We start from the raw sequence: 22,971 nt of genomic DNA on the forward strand, positions 1-22,971 counted from the left end.
GATGCTAGGGGCTTGGCCTCGTGTTTGAGGGGCAGAGCTGAAGAGGCTAGTTTTTTGTTCTACGAAAGGGGCTTTTCTAGCCCAAACAGAATATCTAAAATACTTTTGAATGACTTCAGTCTTGGAGAGTTTACCTGCACCTCCTGTTTTTTCCCTAGGATTATGACTTGTGTATCACCTGCTATAACACTAAAAACCATGACCACAAAATGGAGAAACTAGGTCTTGGCTTAGATGATGAGAGCAACAACCAGCAGGCTGCAGCCACCCAGAGCCCAGGTGATTCTCGCCGCCTAAGTATCCAGCGCTGCATCCAGTCTCTGGTCCATGCTTGCCAGTGTCGGAATGCCAATTGCTCACTGCCATCCTGCCAGAAGATGAAGCGGGTTGTGCAGCATACCAAGGGTTGCAAACGGAAAACCAATGGCGGGTGCCCCATCTGCAAGCAGCTCATTGCCCTCTGCTGCTACCATGCCAAGCACTGCCAGGAGAACAAATGCCCGGTGCCGTTCTGCCTAAACATCAAGCAGAAGCTCCGGCAGCAACAGCTGCAGCACCGACTACAGCAGGCCCAAATGCTTCGCAGGAGGATGGCCAGCATGCAGCGGACTGGTGTGGTTGGGCAGCAACAGGGCCTCCCTTCCCCCACTCCTGCCACCCCAACGACACCAACTGGCCAACAGCCAACCACCCCGCAGACGCCCCAGCCCACTTCTCAGCCTCAGCCTACCCCTCCCAACAGCATGCCACCCTACTTGCCCAGGACTCAAGCTGCTGGCCCTGTGTCCCAGGGTAAGGCAGCAGGCCAGGTGACCCCTCCAACCCCTCCTCAGACTGCTCAGCCACCCCTTCCAGGGCCCCCACCTGCAGCAGTGGAAATGGCAATGCAGATTCAGAGAGCAGCAGAGACGCAGCGCCAGATGGCCCACGTGCAAATTTTTCAAAGGCCAATCCAACACCAGATGCCCCCGATGACTCCTATGGCCCCCATGGGTATGAACCCACCTCCCATGACCAGAGGTCCCAGTGGGCATTTGGAGCCAGGGATGGGACCGACAGGGATGCAGCAACAGCCACCCTGGGGCCAAGGAGGATTGCCTCAGCCCCAGCAACTACAGTCTGGGATGCCAAGGCCAGCCATGATGTCAGTGGCCCAGCATGGTCAACCCTTGAACATGGCTCCACAACCAGGATTGGGCCAGGTAGGTGTGAGCCCACTCAAACCAGGCACTGTGTCTCAACAAGCCTTACAAAACCTTTTGCGGACTCTCAGGTCTCCCAGCTCTCCCCTACAGCAGCAACAGGTGCTTAGTATCCTTCACGCCAACCCCCAGCTGTTGGCTGCATTCATCAAGCAGCGGGCTGCCAAGTATGCCAACTCTAATCCACAACCCATCCCTGGGCAGCCTGGCATGCCCCAGGGGCAGCCAGGGCTGCAGCCACCTACCATGCCAGGTCAGCAGGGGGTCCACTCCAATCCAGCCATGCAGAACATGAATCCAATGCAGGCGGGCGTCCAGAGGGCTGGCCTGCCCCAGCAGCAACCACAGCAGCAACTCCAGCCACCCATGGGAGGGATGAGCCCCCAGGCTCAGCAGATGAACATGAACCACAACACCATGCCTTCACAATTCCGAGACATCTTGAGACGACAGCAGATGATGCAACAGCAGCAGCAACAGGGAGCAGGGCCAGGAATAGGCCCTGGAATGGCCAACCATAACCAGTTCCAGCAACCCCAAGGAGTTGGCTACCCACCACAGCAGCAGCAGCAGCAGCAGCGGATGCAGCATCACATGCAACAGATGCAACAAGGAAATATGGGACAGATGGGCCAGCTTCCCCAGGCCTTGGGAGCAGAGGCAGGTGCCAGTCTACAGGCCTATCAGCAGCGACTCCTTCAGCAACAGATGGGGTCCCCTGCTCAGCCCAACCCCATGAGCCCCCAACAGCATATGCTCCCAAATCAGGCCCAGTCCCCACACCTACAAGGCCAGCAGATCCCTAATTCTCTCTCCAATCAAGTGCGCTCTCCCCAGCCTGTCCCTTCTCCACGGCCACAGTCCCAGCCCCCCCACTCCAGCCCTTCCCCAAGGATGCAGCCTCAGCCTTCTCCACACCACGTTTCCCCACAGACAAGTTCCCCACATCCTGGACTGGTAGCTGCCCAGGCCAACCCCATGGAACAAGGGCATTTTGCCAGCCCGGACCAGAATTCAATGCTTTCTCAGCTTGCTAGTAATCCAGGCATGGCAAACCTCCATGGTGCAAGCGCCACGGACCTGGGACTCAGCACCGATAACTCAGACTTGAATTCAAACCTCTCACAGAGTACACTAGACATACACTAGAGACACCTTGTAGTATTTTGGGAGCAAAAAAATTATTTTCTCTTAACAAGACTTTTTGTACTGAAAACAATTTTTTTGAATCTTTCGTAGCCTAAAAGACAATTTTCCTTGGAACACATAAGAACTGTGCAGTAGCCGTTTGTGGTTTAAAGCAAACATGCAAGATGAACCTGAGGGATGATAGAATACAAAGAATATATTTTTGTTATGGCTGGTTACCACCAGCCTTTTTTCCCCCTTGTGTGTGTGGTTCAAGTGTGCACTGGGAGGAGGCTGAGGCCTGTGAAGCCAAACAATATGCTCCTGCCTTGCACCTCCAATAGGTTTTATTATTTTTTTTAAATTAATGAACATATGTAATATTAATAGTTATTATTTACTGGTGCAGATGGTTGACATTTTTCCCTATTTTCCTCACTTTATGGAAGAGTTAAAACATTTCTAAAACCAGAGGACAAAAGGGGTTAATGTTACTTTAAAATTACATTCTATATATATATAAATATATATAAATATATATTAAAATACCAATTTTTTTTCTCTGGGTGCAAAGATGTTCATTCTTTTAAAAAATGTTAAAAAAAAAAAAAAAAAAAACTCCCTTTCTTCCCCTCAAGTCAACTTTTGTGCTCCAGAAAATTTTCTATTCTGTAAGTCTGAGCGTAAAACTTCAAGTATTAAAATAATTTGTACATGTAGAGAGAAAAATGACTTTTTCAAAAATATACAGGGGCAGCTGCCAAATTGATGTATTATATATTGTGGTTTCTGTTTCTTGAAAGAATTTTTTTCGTTATTTTTACATCTAACAAAGGAAAAAAAAAGAGGGTAAGAAACGATTCCGGTGGGATGATTTTAACACGCAAAATGTCCCTGGGGGTTTCTTCTTTGCTTGCTTTCTTCCTCCTTACCCTACCCCCCCCCCCCCCCACACACACACACACTTTCTATAAAACTTGAAAATAGAGAGCAAAAACCCTCAACTGTTGTAAATCATGCAATTAAAGTTGATTACTTATAAATATGAACTTTGGATCACTGTATAGACTGTTAAATTTGATTTCTTATTACCTATTGTTAAATAAACTGTGTGAGACAGACACCCTGACTTTGTTTCACTTGATGATAACACATCTTTGTCTTGGAGTACACCCGTTTAAGTGCCTAATGCTTAGGATTCAGAGGAAAAAGTGAAATCATTAGCTTATAGCCTCTTTAATCTACTACGTATAATGTATTCACAAGTAGATCTTGGTGAATTTGTCCAAAGTTCTGGGAAAAAGTACTGCAGGTACCAGCTAACAGTCAAGGTGGAAGTGATACCTACTTAACACCTTGATACAGGACCCCTTAAGGATGACCTCATGGTCTTCTAATCACCTTCATCTTACAGGGATGAGAAGGAGGACCAAAGAAGACGGATCATATCTGCCTAAGTCCCAAGTAACTTCTTGAAAAAAACAAGACTTGCCAGGCATGGTGGCTCACGCCTATAATCCCAACATTTTGGGAGGCCAAGGCAGGCAGAGCATGAGGTCAGGAGTTCAAGACCAGCCTGGCCAATATGGTGAAACCCCTATCTCTACTAAAAATAAAATAATAAGCAGGGTGTGGTGGTGGGCACCTGTAGTCACAGCTACTCGGGAGGCTGAGGCAGGCGAATCTCTCAGATCCTGGAGGTGGAGGTTGCAGTTAGCCGAGATCTCACCACTGCAGTCCAACCTCAGCGACAGAGCGAGACTCTGTCTTTTAAAAACAAAGAGAAGACGAAGGGGAACACTCCTGTTTGCTAACTGCATACAAAGAAGTCAGCTGGAATCGGGTTGAAGGGAAGGAAAATGTGTGGAAATAAAACCTAGAAGGCTGAGAGAGATTACACGAGTCCAGTAATAACGCTAGATGCTCAAAGAATGGAGAGATTATTGATCCTCCATCTGAACGTTGCAGTAGCTGTGAACAAGTTGTTAAATGTTAGTACACTAAAAAGTACTGAGCTGCTTTGGTATCAATTCCAGATCTTTCTTTTATCACAGAGATTTGCACTAACCATATATGACTGCTAAAGGATTTCAGATATGTTGACCTGTTGCTACTATGTTAGTCTGAAAACAACCATCTGTTGTTTTTTTTTTTTTTTTTAGGACAGTCTCATCACCCAGGCTGGAATGCAGTGGCACAACTGTAGTTCACTGTAGCCTCAAACTCATGGGCTGAAGCAGTCCTCTCACCTCAGCCTCCCTAGTAGCTGGGACTCAAAGGTGTGTACCATCATGCCTGGCTGACTTTTTAAAATTTTTATAGAGACAGGGTCTTGCTATATTACCCAATCTGGTCTCAAACTCCTGGACTCAAGTGATCCTCCCACCTTGGCCTCCCAAATTGCTGGGATTACAGGCATGAGCCACCTTACCAGCATCTTAATGTGAGGTGAACTCACTCAGTGTTAATCAGAGCTAGCCCCAGAAAATGTATCAAGCATCCACCTGCTTCAGCTCAGTGACCCAGCAGATATCCATGAAGCAGCTACACCTGTGCCAGGCCAGGCAGAGCACACGAGCAGCATGCAGCCCTGCCCTCAACCTAACCAGCTTAAGGTCTAGAAGATAGCATGACCAAGTACCAAGTGATGTATGCAAGGAATGCAAGAGGGAATCCATGAAAGAAAACCTAGCTGATAGGAATTGGAAATGTTTCTGCAAAGGGTAGCGTGGAAGCTGGATGTTGGAGGGGAGATAGGAAGAGGAGGAGAGGAGGAGGCGGCGCCCAGAAGAGTGCACCACATTCTGCTAGGGAGCAGCTCCAGGTCTACTTGGCTGAGACCCGATAAACGGAAGTAGTGAAGACCTGTTCCAGAAAGATGGCCTTCCAGCTCCCTAAGACTAGGGGCCCAGGATTCATCTGAATAAACCCTCAAAAGGGAAATGTTTAGAATTCTATCCCATTTCCAAGCAGTAAATTCCCAGGTTTCAAAGCTCTGCCTCTGGCTAAAGACAGCCAGGTTGAAGTGTTAGACCAGCGCATTCTTACTGCAATGATGAAAGTAGGAAGTAGGGGCAGAAGTCATTAAATAGGAAGGAGGCTGGGCACGGTGGCTAACACCTGTAATCCCAACACTTTGGGAAGCCAAGGCAGGTGGATCACCTGAGGTCAGGAGTTCAAGACCAGCCTGGCCAACATGGTGAAACCCCCGTCTCTGCTAAAAATACAAAACTAGGCCCCGGGCACCGTGGCTCACACCTGTAATCCTAGCACTTTGGGAGGCTGAGGCGGGTAGATGACCTGAGTTCAGGAGTTTGATACCAGTCTAACATGGAGAAACCCCATCTCTACTAAAAATTTTTTTAAAATAGCTGGGCGTGGTGGCGGGCACTGGTAATCCCAGCTACTCGGGAGGCTGAGGCAGGAGAATCGTTTGAACCCAGGAGGCGGAGATTACAGTGAGCCGAGATCACGCCATTGCACTCCAGCCTGGGAGACGAGCAAAACTCCATCTCAATAAAAAAAAAAAAAAAAAAAAGGGCGGGGGGGAAAGCTGCCCTTGCCCAGATCAGAAATAGTGTTATGGAGGTAGAAGATACAGATTAATCCAGAGTCAGCAATATTAAGATGATTTCAACGTTTGTAGTTTTTTGGATGTTCACAAAAGTTAGAGGCCAGGTGCAAGTTTCCACTTGTAATCCCAGCACTGTGGGAGGCTGAGGGAGGAAGGATTGCTCGAGGCCAGGAGTGGGGAGACCAGCCTGGGTAACAGAGTGAGACCCTCATCTCTACAAAAAATAATTTAAAAAAAAAAAAAAAAGGCATGGTGGCACACACCTGTAGTCTCAGGTACTTCGGAGGCTGGGGCGGGGAGGATTGCTTGAGCCCAGGAGGTCGAGGCTGCCGTGAGCCATGATTGTGGCACTGCACTTCTGCTAGGATGGCCGAGTGAGACCCTCCTGGGCTGTTACAGCACATCAATCCATGAAATGGGCCCAGTGTGCTAGCAGTGCCCCAGGTGCTGTCATTCACTTCGATTATTGAATCCTCAGTAACAGCCCCACTCAACAAATGAAAAACAAGCTCAGGTGAAATAACGTCCTCAAGATCACACGGCCAGTAAAAGACTTACCAGGACAATGGCCTGTTGGACTCCAAAGCCATTCCTCTCCATGTCCTTTATCTCCTTTATAGCAGAGACGCCCCACTGGTGGCTGCAAATTAACCAGCAGACGTGTCATAGGGACACTCAAGCAAACTCAAAATACAGACTAAACACTGAAAAGTGGAGAGGAAGGGGACAACTAATAAGGAAGCATAAAAATAATCTCCCTCCCTAGGCTTCTCATTTTACAACCAAGGAAACATCTCCAGACAGTATTATATTCATGATGAGGTCATCCTACTTAAAGACAGAGGACAAAGGCCGGCATCAAAAAGAATAAAATTGGCCGGGCGCAGTGGCTCAGGCCTGTAATCCCAGCACTTTGGGAGGCCAAGGCAGCGGATCATGAGGTCAAGACATCGAGACCATCCTGGCCAACATGATGAAACCCCGTCTCTACTAAAAATACAAAAATTAGCTGGGCATGGTGGTACGCACCTGTAGTCGCAGCTACACAAAAGGCTGAGGCAGGAGAATGGCTTGAACAGAGATCTTGCCACTGCACTCCAGCCTGGTGACAGAGCGAGACTCTGTCTCAAAAAAATAAATAAATAAATAAAATGTTTAGGAATTTTTTTTTTTTTTTTTGAGACGTTTCGCTCGTTACCCACGCTGGAGTGCAATGGCATGATCTCAGCTCATCTCAACCTCTGCTACCCAGGTTCAAGTAATTCTCTTGCCTCAGCCTCCCAAGTAGCTGGAATTACAGGCATGCACCACCACGCCCGGCTAATTTTGTGTTTATAGTAGAGATGGGGTTTCTGGATGTTGTTCAGGCTGGTTTCAAACTCCTGACTTCAGGTGATCCTCCTGCCTCGGCCTCCCAAAGTGTTGGGATTACAGGCGTGAGCCACCGTGCCCGGCCAGGAATAAATGTAACAGAAGCGCAAAAAACTTGTACGTTGAAAACTAGAAAAGACTGTTGGAAGAAATTAAGGACCTAAATAAATGGAAAGACATTCCTGTTTATTAATCAGAAAACCTTACATTGTTAAAGCAATACTCCTGGGCCTGGGTCAGTGGCTCATGCCTGTAATTCCAGCACTTTGGGAGGCTGAGGCAGGCAGATCATGAGGTCAGGAGATCGAGACCATCCTGGCTAACACGGTGAAACCCCGTCTCTACTAAAAATACAAAAAATTAGCCAGGCATGGTGGCACGCGCCTGTAACCCCAGCTACTTGGGAGGCTGAGGCAGGAGAATCCCTTGGACCCGGGAGGTGGAGGTTGCAGTGAGGCCGAGATGGCGCCACTGTATTCCAACCTGGGTGACAGCGTGAGACTCCATCTCCAAAAAAAAAAGAAAAAAATTAACAGGCTGGGCACAGTGGCTCACACCTGTAATCCCAGCACTTTGGGTTTGGGAGGCTGAGGCAGGAAGATCACCTGAAGTCAGTTCAAGACCAGCCTGGCCAATATGGTCACCTCTACTAAAAATACAAAAATTAGCCGGGTGTGGTGGCACATGCCTGTAAGTCCCAGCTACTCAGGAGGCTGAGACGGGAGGACTGCTTGAACCCAAGAGGCGGAGGATACAGGGAGCTGAGATCACACCACTGCACTCCAGCCTGAGCTACAGAGTGAGACGCTGTGTCAAAAATTAAATAAAAAATAAAAGCCTATTTAAAAAAAAATTTTTGTCTTCAGACAAGGTCTCTCTCCATTACCCAGGCTGGAGCGCAGTGGTGCGATCTCAGCTCACTGCAACCTCCACCTCCTGGGCTCAAGTGATCCTCCTGCCTCGGGAAGCTACTCAGCTTCCCAAGTAGCTGGGACCACAGGCACATGCCACCAGGCCTGGCTAATGTTTCTTTTGTTTTGTTTTTTTGTTTTGTAGAGATGGGATTTTGTCATGCTAATCTTGAACTCCTGAGCTCAAGCAATTTGCCTACCTCAGCCTCCCAAAGTGCTGGGATTACTAGCGTAAGCCACCATGCCCAGCTGAAAGGCTAACCCTAAAATACATATGAAAATCCAAAGAAGCCAGAACAGCCAAAATAATCTTGAAAAATAAAAACAAATTTGGAGCACTCACACTTCGTGATTTGAAAACTTACCGTGAAGCTATAGTAATCAAGACTCTATGGTACTGGCATAAGGACAGACATTTAAATCACTGGAATAGAATTGACAATCCAGAAATAAATCCATGCATTTATGGTCAATTGATTGTTTATAAGGTTGCCAAAATAATCCAATAGAGAAAGAATAACATTTTTAACACATACTTCTGGAACAACTAGACATCCACATTTAAAAGAATAAAGTCGGCCGGGCACGGTCGCTCACACCTGTAATCCCAGCACTTTGTAGGGCAGAGGCGGGCAGATCACTTGAGGTCAGGAGTTTGAGACCAGCCTGGCCAACATGGTGAAACCCCGTCTCTACTAAAAATTTAAAAATTACCATAGTGATGGGGCCTGTAATCCCAGCTACTCAGATGGCTGAGGTGGGAGAATCACTTGAACTTGGGACACAGAGGTTGCAGTGAGCTGGATCGCACCATTGCATGCCAGCCTGGGCAACAGAGTAAGCCTCCATCTCAAAAATAAGTAAAGTTGGCTGGGTGCGGTGGCTCACGCTTGTAATCACAGCACTTTGGGAGACCCAGGCGGGCAGATCACGAGGTCAGGAGATCGAGACCACAGTGAAACCCCGTCTCTACTAAAAATACAAAAAAAATTAGCCGGGCGTGGTGGCGGGCGCCTGTAGTCCCAGCTACTCGGAGAGGCCGAAGCAGGAGAATGGCGTGAACCCGGGAGGCGGAGCTTGCAGTGAGCCGAGATCGCGCCACTGCACTCCAGCATGGGCGACAGAGCGAGACTCCGTCTCAAAAAAATAATAATAATAAAATAAATAAAGTTGGACCCCTACCTTATATCAAATACAAAAATTTACTCAAAATGGATCATAGACCAAAACATAAACACCAAAATATTAAAATCACAGAAGAAAATATAGGTATAGGCCAGGCACGGTGGCTCACACCTGTAATCCCAGCACTTTGGGAGGCTGAGGTGGTGAATCACGTGAGGTCAGGAGTTGGAGACCAGCCTGGCCAACGTGGTAAAACCCCATCTCTACTAAAAATACAAAAATTAGCTGGGTGTGGTGGTGGGCACTTGTAATCCCAGCTACTTGAGAGGCTGAGGCAGGAGAATCGCTTGAACCCGGGAAGCAGAGGTTGCAGTGAGCCATGATCACTCCATTGCACTCCAGCCTGGGTGACAAGAGTGAAACTCCATCTAAGAAAGAAAAAAGAAAAAAAAAAAAGAAAATGTAGTTACAAATTTTCATGATCTTGGAATAGGCAATGGTTTCTTAGATATAACACCTAAAAAGCACAAGCAACCAAAGCAAAAACAAATTAGACCTCAAAACTTTTGTGCATCAGAGGACATGACCAAGGAAGTAAAGATACACAGAATGGGAGCATATATTTGCAGATCACATACTTCTGTATCTAGACTATACTTAAAAATTTTGGCCGGGCACGGTGGCTAATGCCTGTAATCCCAGCATTTTGGGAAGCTGAGGTGGGCAGATCACCTGAGGTCAAGAGTTTGAGACCAGCCTGGCTAACATGGTGAAACCCCTGTCTCTACTAAAAAAAAATTAGCCAGGCACAGTGGCAGGTGCCTGTAATCCCAGCTACTCAGGAAACTGAGGCAGGAGAATTGCTTAAACCTGGGAGGCAAAGGTTGCAGTGAGCCAATATCGCGCCATTGCACTCCAGCCTGGGTGACAGAGCCAGACTCTGCCTCGAAGAAAAAAAAGAGAAAGAATTTACCATTTTAGCCATCTTAAAGCATATAGTTCAGTGGTATTAAGTATATTCACATTGCTGTGCAAACATCACTACTATCCATCTCTAGAACCTTTTCATCTTCCATAATTGAAACTCCATATCCACTAAACAATAATTCCCCATCCTCCTCTCTGCCCGGCCCCTGGTAACCTTGATTCTACTTTCGAGGCAGGGAGAATGTGTGAACCCGGAGGAGAGTTGCAGTGAGAGTTTGCCTGTCCAGCCTGGGGAACAGAGCAAGGCTCCACCTCAAAAGAAAAAAGAAAAACTTACTCTCAACAATAAAAAAAAGGAGTAATACAGTTTTTTAAATGGGCAAAGGATTTTAGTAGATATTTCTCCAAAGAACATATACAAATGGCCAATAAGCACATGAAAAGATGCTCAAAACTGTTAGTCATTAGGGAAATGCAGGTCAAACCAAAATGAGATACTGCTTCACACCCACTCAGATGGCAATAGTCCAAAGGACAATACCAAGTATTGGCTAGAACAGGGAGAAACTAGAACCCTCATACACTGCTAGTGATCACGGAAAATGGAAAACAGTCTAGCAGTTCCTCTAAAAAGTTCAACAGAGGTGGCCAGGCGCGGTGGCTCACGCCTATAATCCCAGCACTTTGGGAGGCCGAGGCAGGTGGATTGCGAGGTCAAGAGATGAGACCATCCCGACCAACATGGTGAAACCCTGTCTCTACTAAAAATACAAAAATTAGCTGGGTGTGGTGGCACGCGCCTGTAGTCCCAGCTACTCGGGAGGCTGAGGCAGAGAATTGCTTGAACCCAGGAAGCGGAGGTTGCAGTGAGCTGAGATTGTGCCACTCCACTCCAGCCTGGCAACAGAGGGAGATTCCGTCTCAAAAAAAAAAAAAAAAAGTTCAACAGAGTTACCATAGGACCCAGCAATTCTCCTGAGTATACACCCAAGAGAACTGAAAATGTATGTTCACACAAAACACATACACAAATGTTCATCAAAAGTATAAGCAATTCAGGCCGAGTGCCGTGGCTCACGCCTGTAATCCCAGCACTGTGGGAGGCCACGGCGGGGAGATCACCTGAGGTCAGGAGTCTGAGACTAGCCTAACCAACATGCAGAAACCTCGTCTCTACTAAAAATACAAAATTAGCCAGGTGTGGTGGTGCATGCCTGTAATCCCAGCTACTCAGGAGGCTAAGGCGGGAGAATCACTTGAACCCGGGAGGCAGAGGTTGCAGTGAGCCGAGATCGCACCATTGCACTCCAGCCTGGGAAACAAGAGTGAAACTCCATCTCAAAAATAAAAAATAAATAAATAAAATAGAATAAGTTAATAATTAACAACTTCCCCCTAGAATACTCCAGCCCCAGATGGCTTTGTTGGTGAATTATATCAAATATTTAAGGACAATATAACACCCATCTTACACAAATCCTTCAGAAAGTAGAGGAGAAAGGAATACTTCCCAACGTGATTTATGAGGACAGCACAACTCATACCAAAACCAGATACTGCATAAAAAGAAGACTGCAAGCCGGGCGCGGTGGCTCACGCTTGTAATCCCAGCACTTTGGGAGGCCGAGGCGGGCGGATCACGAGGTCAGGAGATCGAGACCATGGTGAAACCCCGTCTCTACTAAAAATACAAAAAATTAGCCGGGCGTGGTGGCGGGCGCCTGTAGTCCCAGCTACTCGGAGAGGCTGAGGCAGGAGAATGGCGTGAACCCGGGAGGCGGAGCTTGCAGTGAGCGGAGATCGCGCCACTGCACTCCAGCCTGGGTGAAAGAGCGAGACTCCGTCTCAAAAAAAAAAAAAAAAAAAAAAGAAGACTGCAGATCAATATCATTCATCATTCATGAACATAGAAAAAATCAGTAAACTGAAAAATATTTTTATTGAGTTGTACCACAAAATAAAACATTAGGCCAGGTGGGGTGGCTCACACCTGTAATCCCAACACTTTGGGAGGCCGAGGTGGGTGGATCACCTGAGGTCGGGAGTTCGAGACTAGCCTGACCAATATGGTGAAACCCTGTCTCTACTAAAAATACAAAATTAGCCAGGCGTGGCGGCGCATGCCTGTAATCTCAGCTACTCAGGAGGCTGAAGCAGAAGAATTGCTTGAACCTGGGAGGCGGAGGTTGTGGTAAGCTGAGATCACAACATCGCACTCCAGCCTGGGCAACAAGAGCGAAACTCCATCTCAAAAAAAAAATTAGGCACAGTGGCTTACGCCTGTAATCCCAGCACTTTGGTAGTCTGAGGCGGGCGGATCATTTGAGGTCAGGAGTTCAGACCAGCCTGGCCAACATGGTGAAACCCCATCTGCACTATAAATACAAAATTAGCCCGACATGGTGGCACTCGCCTGTAGTCCCAGCTACTCGGGAGGCTGAGGCACAAGAATCGCTTGAACCCGGGAGAGGGAGGTTGCAGTGAGCCGGGATCGCAGCAGTGCACTCCAGCCTGGATGACAGAGTGAGATTCCCTCTCAAAAAATAAAAATAAAAATATAGATATGTATCAAAAATAAAATACATTTAACACACCACTTAGCAATCACATGTCTAGATATTTACCCAAGAGAAATAAAAACATTATGTCCACACAAAGACCCTCATGTGACTGCTGATAGCTTCTGATAGCATTATTAAAAAATAGCCAAATGATAGGAACAACCAGAATACCTAACAGCTACTAACAGCGTAAACAATTGGGATACATTCAAACAATGCATTATCACCCAGCAATCAAAACAGCAAATAAACACAACATGAATGAATCTGAAAGCATTATGCTAAATGAAAAGAGCCAGATTTGCTGGGTGCAGTGCCTCACACCTGTAATCCCAGCACTGTGGGAGGCCGAGCCAGGAGGATCGCTTGAGACCAGGAGTTTGACTCCAGCCTGGGCAACATAGTGAGACACTCATCTCTACAAAAATAAAATGAGTAATCATAACTAGCCAAAAAAAAAAAAAGAAAAGAAAAAAAAGCCAGATGCAAAAGAGTAAATCCCATATGGATTTCGAGAAAAGATAGTAAAGGAAAGCAGCGGTTTCGAGGGGAAGTGGTTGGGAAAGGGAAAGGAGCACAAAGGAGCTTTTTGGGGTGATGGAAGTGATGTTGGTGGTGGTTTCACAACTGTGTACGTCTGTCAAAACTCATTGAAGCAGAGATTTTAAAAAAGATGGATTTTATTGTATATAAATTATATCTCAATAAATTTGAATGCCACAGTGAGACACTAGTCATACTCACAAAAAAGGCTAAAACAAAATGATGGACAATACCAAATGTTAGTAATGACATAAAACAATGGAAACTCTCGGCCGGGCGCGGTAGCTCACGCTTGTAATCCCAGCACTTTGGGAGGCCGAGGCGGGTGGATCACGAGGTCAGGAGATCGAGACCACGGTGAAACCCTGTCTCTACTAAAAAATACAAAAAATTAGCTGGGCGTGGTGGCGGGCGCCTGTAGTCCCAGCTACTCGGAGAGGCTGAGGCAGGAGAATGGCGCGAACCCGGGAGGCGGAGCTTGCAGTGAGCCGAGATCGCGCCACTGCACTCCAGCCTGGGTGACAGAGCAAGACTCCGTCTCAAAAAAAACAAACAAAAAAAAAAACAAAAAAAACAATGGAAACTCTCATCTAATTCTGGTAGAATGTAAAAATAGTGAAACTATCTTGGAAAAAAGTTTGGCCATTTCTTTTTTTTTTTTTTTTAAGACAGAGTTTTGCTTTTGTTGCCCAGGCTGGAGTGCAATGGTGTGACTTCAGCCCACTGCAACCTCCACCTCCCAGGTTCAAGCGATTTTCCTGCTTCAGCCTCCCAAGTAGCTGGGATTACAGGTGTGCACCATCACGCCTGGCTAATTTTGTATTTTTAGTAGAGATGGGGTTTCTCCATGTTGGTCAGGCTAGTCTCAAACTCTTGACCTCAGGTGATCTGCCCGCCTCGGCCTCCCAAAGTGCTGGGATTACAGGCATGAGCCATGGCACCCAGCCTCTTTTTTTTTGAGATGGAGTCTCGCTCTGTCGCCCAGGCTGAAGTATGCAATGGTGTGATCTAGGCTCACTGCAACCTCTGCCTCCCAGGTTCAAGCAATTCTCCTGCCTCAGCCTCCCCAGTAGCTGGGACTATAGGCACAAGCCACCATGCCAGGCTAATTTTTGTATTTTTAGTAGAGATGAGGTTTCACCATGTTGGCCAGACTGGTCTCGAACTCCTGACCTCAGGTGATCCACCTGCCTCAGCCTCCCAAAGTGCTGGGATTATAGGTATGAGCCACTGCATCCAGCTGGCCATTTCCTTTTTCTTTTTTTTTTTTTTAAGATGGAGTCTCACTCCTGTCGCCCAGGCTGGAGTGCAATGGCGCGATCTCGGCTCACTGCAACCTCCGCCTCCCGGGTTCAAGCAATTCTCCTGCCTCAGCCCCCCAAGTAGCTGGGATTATAGGCGCCTGCCACCATGCTGGGCTAATTTTTGTATTTTTAGTAGAGATGGGGTTTTATCATGTTGGCCAGGTTAGTCCTGAACTCCTAACCTCAGGTGATCTGCCCACCTCAGCCTCCCAAAGTGCTGGGATTACAGGCATGAGCCACTGCTCCCGGCTGGCCATTTCTTATATAGTTACTCATTCATTTTTCCTATGTCCCAACAATTCTACTTCTGGTATTTATTCAAGAAAATAAGAATATTTGTCCACAAAAAGAATGTTTACAGCAGATTATTCACCATAGCTAAAAACTGGAAACAGCTCAAATGTCCGTCAACAGATGAATGGATAAACACATTGGTACAATGGAATACTGCACAGCAGCAAAAATGAGTGACTATAATACGTGCATTGACATGACTAAATCTGAAAGACATTATGCTGCGTGAAGGAGAACTCGAAAGGGTACATACTGCATGATTCTATTTATATGAAGTTCTAGAGCATATAGAACTAACGTATGATTATAAAAATCATTATAATGGTAGAATATGTTGCAAAAATATTAAATACAATTTATACTTCTATTTTTTTTTTTTTTTTTTTTTTGAGACGGAGTCTCGCTCTGTCGCCCAGGCTGGAGTGCAGTGGCGCAATCTCGGCTCACTGCAAGCTCCGCCTCCCGGGTTCACGCCATTCTCCTGCCTCAGCCTCTCCGAGTAGCTGGGACTACAGGCGCCCGCCACCACGCCCGGCTAATTTTTTGTATTTTTAGTAGAGACGGGGTTTCACCGTGGTCTCGATCTCCTGACCTCGTGATCCACCCGCCTCGGCCTCCCAAAGTGCTGGGATTACAAGCGTGAGCCACCGCGCCCGGCCTATACTTCTATTTTTAAAAAATTAAGCTGAAACAGGGATTAAGTTAGTATTCAAAATACATGCCATCAGATCCAGTACACCTGCAAGGACAGGGTCACAGATTTGACTTTTAGCTTCTTAGCCACGGAAGGAAAGCGTTCAAAACAATCAGTTACATGATCGTATCCAAAAGACGGGGGAAAAGATCAGCTATTGGCCGGGCACAGTGGCTCATGCCTGTAATCCCAGCACTTTGGGAGGCCGAGGTGAGAGGATCACTTGAGCTCAGAAGTTCAAGACAAGCCTGAGCAACATAGCGAGACCCCATCTCTACAACAAATTTTTTTTCTTTTATTATTTATGTATTTTTTGAGACGAGGTTTCACTCTTGTCACCCAGGCTGGAGTGCAGTGGCTCGACCTCAGCTCACTGCAACCTATGCCTCCCAGGTTCAAGCGATTTTCCTGCCTCAGCCTCCCAAGTAGCTAGGATTATAGGCACGTGCCACGTCCGGCTAATTTTTTGTATTTTCAGTAGAGATAGAGTTTCGCCATGCTGGCCAGCCTGGTCTGGAATTCCTGACCTCAGGTGATCCGTCTGCCTCAGCCTCACAAAGTGCTAGGATTACAGGCATGAGCCACTGCACCTGGCCAAAAAAAAATTTTTTTTTTTTTTTTTTTTTTTAAATTAGCCAGCATGGTGGTACAGGCCTGCAGTCCCAGCTACTCGGGAGGGTGAAGCAGGAGGATCACTTGAGACCAGGAGGTCAAGGTTGCAGTGAGTTATTGCACCACTGTACTCCAACCTGAGAGTGAGACCTTTTTACATTTTGGAATTGAGATATGAGAGAAGTTCCCACACTGCACCACAGTTGAGATAGTGGACAACCAAGTTCAGTCTACACACATTTCACTTGGCTGTTGCTTAAAAGGTCTTGTGATGTAACAACAAAGTAAACTTCAGTTGAAGCACCTTTATGAGAGGCAATGACACATGAATCGGACCCCACTGAAACCAGTAATAGGGATAAATGGACATGCTGTTAGGGTATAAGACAGCCAAAAAATTTTCTCTCAGAATAGACATTACAGCCCTAATAACACACCTGATTCTTTGCTTTAGCCTAATAAGGAAAGCAGATTTCCAATCAGTGAGGAGTTCCCCTCTGCCAGCGATTTGGGAAACTGTTGGGAGTTGTGGTGGTAGCAGAACACAGGAGAAAGCCACTCAGGAGCTGGACAAGGGTGGTAGCAGTGGGGATGCAGAAAGGGGACATACTGGAGATACGTTTTGTGGTGAGAAGTAGTTCAGATTCAGAACTTGCTCACAGATTTGCAAGCAGGAGAAAGTGAAATCAAGGCTAATAGTTCCTAGGTTTTTGTTTATAATTTGGTTTTCTCTTGTGATTACATTCTTTCATTTCAGTTTTTATTGAGAGCCTGCTAAACGCCATGTTACATTCAAGGTGCCTGATTACAGAGGTGGGGAAGATAAGGACCTGCTGCTCTCGCTTGATTAAGAGCACGGATGCTGAAGCTAGTCTGCTTGGATTCAAATCCCAGCTCTGGGCTGGGCATGCTGGCTGATGCCTGTAATCCCAACACTTTGGGAGGTCAAGGTGAGAGGATCACTTGAGCCCAGGAGTTCGAGAGCAACCTGGGCAACATAGTGAGACTCTGTCTCTACCAAAAAAAAGAAAAAGAAAAATTAACTGGGCATGGTGGCACATGCCCATAGTCCCAGCTACTGGGGAAGCTAAAGTGGGAGGATGGCTTGAGCCCTGGAGGTCAAGGCTGCAGTGAGCAATGATCGTACCACTGCACTCCAGCCTGGGTAATAGAGTGAGACCCTGTTTCAAAATATAAAAAATAAAAAATCCCAGCTCTGCCATTAACTAACTGTATGACCATGTGCAAGTTACTTAACCTACCAAGACTCAGTCTCCTCATCTGTAAAATGGGCATAATAAAAGTATCCACCTTCTAGAATAATAGGCCCAATTCTAAATGCCTAACAAGATTAAACATTAGCCAGGTGCGGGCTCACACCTGTAATCCCAACAATTTAGGAGGCCAAGGCAAAGCATTACCTGAGCCCAGGAGTTTGAGACCAGCCTGGGCAACGTGTCAAGGCCCTGTCTCTACAAAAAATACAAAAACTTAGCCAGGCGTGGTGGTGCACACCTCTGGTCCCAGCTACTTGGGAGGCTGAGGTGAGAGGATCACTTGAGCCCAGGAAGTGGGGGTTGACATATTCCAGCCTGCGCAACAGAGTGAGACCCTGTCTCAAAAAAAAAAAAAAAAAAAAAAAAAAGAAAGCATATTAAGTTTTAGCTATTACAATTTAAGGAGCTTTCATTCTAGTGAAGGGAAGCAGAAAATAAACTAGCACTAAATATTAGGTTATGGTAAGTTCAAAGAAGAACATTTAAAAAGGAGATATAATAGAGAGCTTCATGAACTACTTCACTTAGGTGCTCCGGAGACAACATTTAATCTGAGACCTAAATAGCAAGGGGCCAGACGTGAAAATATCTAGGAAAATAACATTCTAGAAAGAATGAATGCAAACTCCCCAGGGCAAGAACAAGCTTAGCACATCCCAGGGACAGAAAAAAGGGTAACGGCCGGGCACAGTGGCTCATGCCTGTAATCCCAGCACTTTGGGAGGCCAAGGTGGGCGGATCATTTGAGGTCAGGAGTTACAGACCAGCCTGGCCAACATGGTGAAACCCTGTCTCTACTAAGAATACAAAAAAATGAGCTGGGCATGGTGGTGCACGCCTGTAATCCCAGCTACTCGGGAGGCTGAGGCATGAGAATCAGTTGAACCCAGGAGGTGGAGGTTGCAGTGAGCTGAGATTGCACCACTGCACTCCAGCCTGGGCAACAGAGTGAGACCCTGTCTCAAAAAAAGAAGGGAGGAAGGGAGGGAGGGAGGGAAACAAGGCTGGAATTCAACGATAGAGGGAGAAAACAATGCAAAATGAAGTTGTAAAGCAAGTAGTTGACACATTAGTAGGTCCTGATAGGTCAAGGCAATGAATTAGATTATTATTATTATTATTATCATTATTATTTTGGAGACAGAGTCTCACTGTGTCTCCCAGGCTGGAGTGCAGTGGCGGAATCTCAGCTCACTGCAACTCAAGTGATCTCCTGATCTCAAGTGATCCTCCTGCCTCGGCCTCCCAAAGTGCTAGGATTACAGGCGTGAGCCACTGCACCTGGCCTTAGATATTATTTTAAGCGCAATGAGGGGCTAGGGGAGCACTTTAAGAGAAGGGTGGCATGATGTGTCCTACATTTTAAATAAGTCAGTCAGGCTGTTGTGTGGAGAACAGGTTTTAGGGTGGCAAGAAAGGAAGCAGAAAATTAGGAAGCTGCAGGCAAGAAATGACAAGTGACAGGCCGGGCGCGGTGGCTCACGCCTGTAATCCCAGCACTTTGGGAGGCCGAGGCGGGCGGATCACAAGGTCAGGAGATCGAGACCATCCTGGCTAACACGGTGAAACCCCATCTCTACTAAAAATACAAAAAAAATTAGCCGGGCGTGATAGCAGGCGCCTGTAGTCCCAGCTACGCGGGAGGCTGAGGCGGGAGAATGGCATGAACCCGGGAGGCGGAGCTTGCAGTGAGCCGAGATCATGCCATTGCACTCCAGCCTGGGCGACAGAGCAAGACTCCGTCTCAAAAAAAAAAAAAAAAAAAAAGAAATGACAAGTGACTTCATCTGGGGTAGTAGGCGATGGACAGATCTGGGATGTGTCTTAGATATAGCATCAGCAAGACTTACACTTTAACCCGAGCACAGTGGCTCACACCTGTAATCTCAGCACTTTGAGAGGCAGAGGCAGGAGGATGGCTTGAGTCCAGGAGTCTAGAGACCAGCCTGAGCAACATGGTGAGACTCTGCATTTCTTAAAAATAAAAAATAAAAAAATTAGGCCGGGCGCGGTGGCTCAAGCCTGTAATCCCAGCACTTTGGGAGGCCGAGGCGGGCGGATCACGAGGTCAGGAGATCAAGACCATCCTGGCTAACACGGTGAAACCCCGTCTCTACTAAAAATACAAAAAATTAGCCGGGCGTGATGGCGGGCGCCTGTAGTCCCAGCTACGCGGGAGGCTGAGGCAGGAGAATGGTGTGAACCCGGGAGGCAGAGCTTGCAGTGAGCCGAGATCGCGCCACTGCACTCCAGCCTGTGCGACAGAGCAAGACTCTGTCTCAAAAAAAAAAAAAAAAAAAAAAAATTAGCTGGACGTGGTGGCATGCACCTATGGTCCCAGTTACTCAGGAGGCTGAGGCAGGAGGCTCACTTGAGCCCAGGTCAAGGCTGAAGTGAGCCATGATCACACCACTGCACTCTAGCCTGGGCAACGTGAGACCCTCAAAATAAATAAATAAACAAACAAATAACTTCTGCCTTTCAAGTTTGTTGGGAGGATAAACAAGCTATAGGATAAGTGAAAAACAGCCCCAGCACCTGACACACATCATAGGTATTAGGGTAACAGCCGGCTTCTCTTCCCTTTCACAGTCCTATGGGGATTTTAAAAAAAAAATAGCATCTCGCCGGGCGCGGTGGCTCACGCTTGTAATCCCAGCACTTTGGGAGGCCGAGGCGGGTGGATCACGAGGTCAGGAGATCGAGACCATGGTGAAACCCCGTCTCTACTAAAAATACAAAAAATTAGCCGGGCGTGGTGGCGGGCGCCTGTAGTCCCAGCTACTCGGAGAGGCTGAGGCAGGAGAATGGTGTGAACCCGGGAGGCGGAGCTGCAGTGAGCCGAGATCGCGCCACTGCACTCCAGCCTGGGCGACAGAGCAAGACTCCATCTCAAAAAAAAAAAAAAAAAAAAAATAGCATCTCTTGGTATATTGTCAGTGTTTGTGGTGATGGACTACCACCTGTGTAGACCTCGCAGCATGTATTAATAAATATATTCCTCAAAAACGGACATTTGGGAGCTGGGCATGGTGGCTCACACCTGTATTCCCAGCACTTCAGGAGGCCGAGGTGAGCAGATCACCTGAGGTCAGGAGTTCAAGACCAGCCTGGCCAACATGGTGAAACCCTGTCTCTACTAAAAATACAGAAAATTAGTCTGGTGTGATGGCGGGTGCCTGTAACTCCAGCTACGCAGGAGGCTGAGGCAGGAGAATTGCTTGAACCTGGGAGGCAGAGGTTGCAGTGAGCTGAGATTGTGCCACCACACTTTAGCCGGGCTGACAGAGTGAATGAGACTCCGTATCTCACACACACACACACACACACACACACACACACACACACACACGCATTTGATAAGCAGTTGCCAATTAACTTTATACATCGAGAAATAACATCACCAAATTAACTACCATTATTCTAAACATAAACAATTTTGGGTATTTTAACTGATACTTCAAAATCCCTACTTACTTTTCTCATATTCCTTCCAATAATTTGTTAGGAGGTGGACCTGTCAATAGGAAGGACAAAAAATTATTATCACCAATACTCTCAAAGTAATCGTCACCTAGAAAACCCAATACACTCGCGGAATTTTCAGAATTCAATCAAGCCCATCCAACTGTCTCCAAGTTTTGACTCTGCCTAAAGGACTCCTCACAGTTGGTTTAGCCCAACCCAGTAAGAAACATTTAACAAATAATTAAAAGTGCTGTGCCAGGGTGATTGTGTTGCTGAGATACGGTTGTTGGTAGCTGGGGAGTGGCAGGCAGATCCAGCCAAGAATTGTGCCCTAAACCAGGAGCTCTGATGATGAAATCACAGCATGTTTGAGTTTGGGGCTTGATGTTCATCCCAGGTGGTTTCCTATCGTGGAAAACATTTGATGTATAAGAGTAAGGCTCAGCCGGGCGCGGTGGCTCATGCCTGTAATCCCAGCACTTTGGGAGGCCGTGGCAGGCGGATCACCTGAGGTTGGGAGTTCAAGGCTAGCCTGACCAACATGGAGAAACCCCGTCTCTACTAAAAAAAAAAAAAAAAGCCGGGCATGGTGGTGCATGCCTGTGATCCCAGCTACTTGGGAGGCTGAGGAACGAGTATCATTTGAACCCAGGAGGCGGAGGTTGCGGTGAGCCAAGATTGCACCATTGCACTCCAGCCTGGGCAACAAGAGCATAACTCCATCTCAAAAAAAAAAAAAAAAAAAAAAAAGAGGCTCCACTGGGTGCGGTGGCTAACGCCTGTAATCCCAACACTTTGGGAGGCCGAGGCAGGCAGATCACTTGAGGTCAGGAGTTCAAGACCAGCCTGCCAACATGGTGAAACCCCCGTCTCTATTAAAATACAAAAAGCAGCTGGGTGTGGTGGCTGGCGCCTGTAGTCCCAGCTACTCAGGAGGCTGAGGCAAGAAGAATTGCTTGAACCTGGGAGGCAGAGGTTTCACTGAGCCGAGATGGCGCCATTGCACTCCAGCCCTGGGCGACAGAGTGAGACTCCGTCTCAAAAAAAAAAAAAAAAAAAAAAGTAAAGCTCTATTGCTACTCCCTGATTTAATAAACGTCTCTGGGACACAATTTCTTCATCTGTAAAAAAGGTAAATAAAAAAACGCTTACTTGGCAAGTTCATTGTGACGAATTATCTACGACACCGGAATGGAAAGTGCTTTACAGATTGCAAAGCACTCCTCACACATGGGTAATTAGTGTTCACAGGTCCAGCCACTTTTGGGGAGGAAAGTGTGGCCTTTTAGAGGCCAAACGTCTTCCCAAAGTCCTGACAGCCAACGAATGGCTCGGTGATCTCCGCGCTTCAAACTCTGCCCAATTCTCAAAGCCTGGTTTAAGTACACTTTTCCCTCAGCCTAAGGGAGTGGCCCAAGGGCAAACCGTCCCGGGTTCGTGTCCCACCTCTGCCTCAAAGATTACATCCTCTTAGGACAGATGCGTGTCCCTGGCGGCTTGGGCTGCCAGCTCGGGAAGGAGGCGGTGGCAACCGCACCTGGGCGGCCGAGTGCTTAATAATGGCAGTTGCCCTGCCAGCCCCGTCACCTGTCACTCCCTCCTCCGACTCCTCCCGCACCGCGGCCGCAATCCAGCCCGGACACTCTGAGGGCTCTGAGCTGGGCACGGTCCTCGCTGCTCGGCCGAGTGCAGCCCCCTCACCTCAGTGCGACTGAGACAAAGCAGGGTCCCACCGGCCCCTGTCCCCTCCCTAAGGCGCGCCCTCAGGGCGGGAGACCCACCTCAGCCAGCCCCCCAGCTCAGTGGTCCAGAGGCTCGGCTCCCGCGCTGACGCCCAGCGCCTACCTCCTCCACAGCCGTCACTGACCGCTCCCCTCTAGCCTGGACCCCGCTGTCCAGCAGTCCTGGCTGGCCCGCGCCGCGCTCCTCCCGTTCTGGCAGTGCTGGCACCGGTAGGACGCCAGCAGCCTTCCAGCCTAG

At 47.5% G+C, this 22,971-nt stretch overlaps 1 protein-coding gene and 1 long non-coding RNA gene across 3 annotated transcripts in view; one reads left to right on the forward strand and one right to left on the reverse strand.

The window, feature by feature from the left end:
• EP300 (E1A binding protein p300) overlaps positions 1 to 3,453 on the forward strand; it is a 67,329-nt gene extending 63,876 nt beyond the window's left edge. Inside the window, exon 30 of the mRNA XM_032137896.2 lies at positions 159 to 3,453. Coding sequence (XP_031993787.1) covers positions 159 to 2,351 — 2,193 coding nt within the window. The 3' untranslated portion in view covers positions 2,352 to 3,453. The remainder of the gene's footprint in view (positions 1 to 158) is intronic.
• Positions 3,454 to 3,969: 516 nt separating this feature from the next.
• On the reverse strand, positions 3,970 to 22,971 carry LOC131381928 (uncharacterized). 2 transcript variants are annotated; one of them, XR_009211002.1, is made up of 5 exons: positions 22,837 to 22,971; positions 21,001 to 21,040; positions 9,369 to 9,739; positions 6,459 to 6,544; positions 3,970 to 4,091 (listed from the first exon to the last, which is right to left on the reverse strand). It is a non-coding gene; the product is annotated as an uncharacterized LOC131381928 (long non-coding RNA). The 2 variants fall into 2 exon arrangements; XR_009211003.1 differs by lacking the exon at positions 9,369 to 9,739.

The sequence above is a fragment of the Hylobates moloch genome, unplaced genomic scaffold, assembly GCF_009828535.3.
Source record: "Hylobates moloch isolate HMO894 unplaced genomic scaffold, HMol_V3 SCAFFOLD_19, whole genome shotgun sequence".
Taxonomy (NCBI): Eukaryota; Metazoa; Chordata; class Mammalia; order Primates; family Hylobatidae; genus Hylobates; species Hylobates moloch.